This window comes from Hevea brasiliensis, chromosome 4 (assembly GCF_030052815.1).
Source record: "Hevea brasiliensis isolate MT/VB/25A 57/8 chromosome 4, ASM3005281v1, whole genome shotgun sequence".
Lineage (NCBI taxonomy): Eukaryota > Viridiplantae > Streptophyta > Magnoliopsida > Malpighiales > Euphorbiaceae > Hevea > Hevea brasiliensis.
In genome coordinates, this window is record NC_079496.1 from 89,785,069 (window position 1) to 89,788,164 (window position 3,096).

Sequence of the window (3,096 nt, forward strand, 5' to 3'; positions counted from 1 at the left end):
GAATGCAAGCCAATGTTATAGGGATGAACAATCAACACTATGACAGCTGTGGAGAAGGATATATGACTTCAGAATGTAACAACTACAATGAACTCTCCACATAACAGATGAACTATGTGAATAACGGAGGGAACTTCAACCAGAGGTAGCTCAACAATCCATATTGAAATACGTACAACCCTGGATGGAGGAACCACCCTAATTTCTCATTGTCCAATTCACAGAATCAGCCAATGAACAAACAGCAAGGATATAGACCACCAGCACCACTAGGATTTTAGAATAGGGGACAAAATCCTATACAGTCATCACCAAAGTCGACTATGGAATCCATGATGGAAGGCTTCCTAGCAGCCCAGTAACAGTAGAATGAAATTATCAAATAGCTAGCTTCTATGATGGACTAACTTGCCACCCATAATAAGATGATTGAAAATCAAATTGCTCAACAAGCAAGTTCTTCAAGCAAGACTGCTGGTAAGCTACCTAGTCAATCAGAGATGAAGCCAAGGGAGCACTGTAAGGCAGTTACATTGAGGAGTGGAAGAGTTCTATAACAGTCAGAGGAAAAATGAACTGAGAGAACCTCTGATAAATCTGAAAATCGACAGAGGAGAAAAAGGAAGAAGCTAAAAAGGATCTAGAAGAGGAAGCAAGGAAGAAAAAGAAGTTACTAGAACCATATCAGTCTCCTTTACCTTTTCCTTAGATATTCCAGAAAGCCAAATTGGACAAGCAGTTTTGAAAGTTTCTAGAAGTTTTGTAGAAACTCTATATAAATATTCCTTTTATAGAAGCACTCTCTCAAATGCCATCTTATGCCAAGTTCCGTAAAGACATTTTATTAAAGAAAAGAAAGCTGGAGGATTATGAGACAGTTGCCCTTACAGAGGAATGCAGCGCCATATTGGAAAACAAGCTACCACTAAAACTCAAGGACCTAGGAAGCTTCTCCATACGTTGTCTTATCGGTAACATGAATATAGAAAAAGCCCTCTGTGATCTAGGTGCAAGTGTAAGTCTAATGCCTCTATTGATATGTAAGAAGCTGGATGTAGGGGAGCTTAAACCTATAACAATTTCATTGCAATTGGCTGATCGATCTGTAAAATATCCTATGGGCATTCTAGAAAACATCCCTATCAAGGTGGGAAAGTTCTTTATCCCAGTTGATTTTGTTGTACTGGAAATGGAAGAGGACATCCAAATTCCTATCATCCTGGGAAGACCTTTCTTAGCAACTGCCGGAGCGATCATAGACGTTAAGAATGGGCAGTTACCTCTCAAGGTAGGAGATGAAGAAGTGGAGTTCAACCTGTTCAATGCAATGAAGAAAAAACTCGAACCTGACAAATGCTTTAAGGTTGATATAATTGACAAGGAAAATGAGGAGGAATCCCATAAAGCACACCCTGAAGATCCTCTTGAAGCATGCATCATGCACAGCCACACAATAGAGAATGAGAACACAGAAATTATAGCTTGTACACAATTCTTGACAGCTAATCCACTGTAACACCCTCCCTGTAGCAACTCCGTACATTCTACTGTTCCGATGACTAGTGTCAGTTCGGACAGCTAGAACATCCGAAAAAATATTTAAACTAAAGTGAGGAACTATAATTAACTCAAATATTAATAAGAAAAATTTAGAAAAAATTTTAGAAATAAAATACAACCAAGTTAAATGAGCCGGTGCCCTAGCGATGGGTAACCTAGTGGGAAGTTGCGGTTCTCGCAACTAGGAGCCCTAGACCTGGGTAAAAATTCATAAAATAATTTTTGGGACTCCAGAGAAGGGTAATTGAGGTTTCTATAGCATTAGAATGTTAAGAAAATATTTAGAAAAATTTTTCAATCGGTATAGACAATTTTAGTCTGTTAAGCTAAACGGAGGGCATTTTGGTCATTTCGCCTTCAAAGGTGATTTTTGGCCGACTTGTCCAGTTAAGTAAATAATTATTATGACATAGAATGTGAATAAATATTGCTAAAAATTGAATTGAAATGAGTAGCAAAGAAAAGATAAAAAAATGAATTAAAATTACAAATTTGACCTCATGCTTATGTAACTAAGCACTCTCACCCAATCACATTGTGACACATGTCCATAAACCACTTAAAATGAGTCAAATGGGCAGAAAATTGAAATGAAAAACTGAATTCTTCTTCCTCATTTCCCGTCCACCATAGCCAAGAAGCTTTCTCTCCATTTTTTCTTTTAAAGGTTGATTTTCCTAAGCTTCCTCACCTCAAAACCTTATCCTTCCTTCACAAAAAATTATACCCACACCAAGGAGAAGTGTTTGGCAGCCAAGAAAGAGTAAGAAAGTAAAGAAAAATTGAAGTCTTGGTTAGCTTGGATTTAAGCTACAAGAGGTTAGTGCATATTTTCATGTCTCTCACTCTTTATTCCATGTTAGAGGCTTAAATTGAGTAAGAAATTATAAGGAATTGAAATAAAATATATGCGTATGAACACCAAGAAATTTGGCAGCCATGGGAGGAGTTTGGAAATTATTGATTTGTTTGAGCTAAATAGCTTAGAAATGGTTGTTGAAAAGGATATTTGAGCTAAATGTTGATTTGGGTATGTTAGATAAAGTGATGAATTGTTAGGGTTAAGGTTTTGAGATTTAATTGAGGATTTAATGCTTAGATGTTTAAATTAAATTCTAATGGTCAATTAGTGACCATTTGATGAATTTTGACCTTAAATTGGAGACTGTTGTGGTATTGGAATTGAAATGGTATGCTGCCCATGGCTGACCTGCAGAATTGGACATGAGTCCAGCAGGTTTGGGTAGCCATAACTTTAATTGTAGAGGTTCAATTGGTGTTTGCCCAATTGAACATGAAACTAAACACATAATGGCACAACTTTGGCGAAGAAACCATTCCCATAAGACCAAACCAAGTGGACCAAAAGCTTGCCCCAATCTGGGTGACCTGCAGTCTGTTTCTGCAGAATGATCAAATGAACAGTATTTGGTCATTTGGCCATAACTCAGCGTAGAATGGTCCAATTGACCTGAAATTTTACCCACAACAAGCTGAGATATAGACCAACAAATTTCATGAAGAAATCTAACACAA

General features: G+C 37.2%; 1 protein-coding gene across 1 annotated transcript; it reads left to right on the plus strand.

Annotated features, from left to right (window-relative positions):
• The first annotated feature begins 425 nt into the window (after nt 1–425).
• On the plus strand, nt 426–1,516 carry LOC131179469 (uncharacterized). The gene is made up of 2 exons (XM_058146321.1): nt 426–477; nt 795–1,516. Exons 1-2 carry the CDS (start codon nt 426–428, stop codon nt 1,514–1,516), a joined length of 774 nt encoding a protein of 257 aa, XP_058002304.1.
• Nucleotides 1,517–3,096: the final 1,580 nt, after the last annotated feature.

Coding starts and splice junctions, on each gene's coding strand:
- LOC131179469 (XM_058146321.1), top strand. CDS start 426: ATGATTGAAAATCAAATTGCTCAACAAGCAAGTTCTTCAAGCAAGACT. Junction 478..794: donor TTCTTCAAGCAAGACTGCTG/GTAAGCTACCTA, acceptor TTCCTTTTATAG/AAGCACTCTCTCAAATGCCA.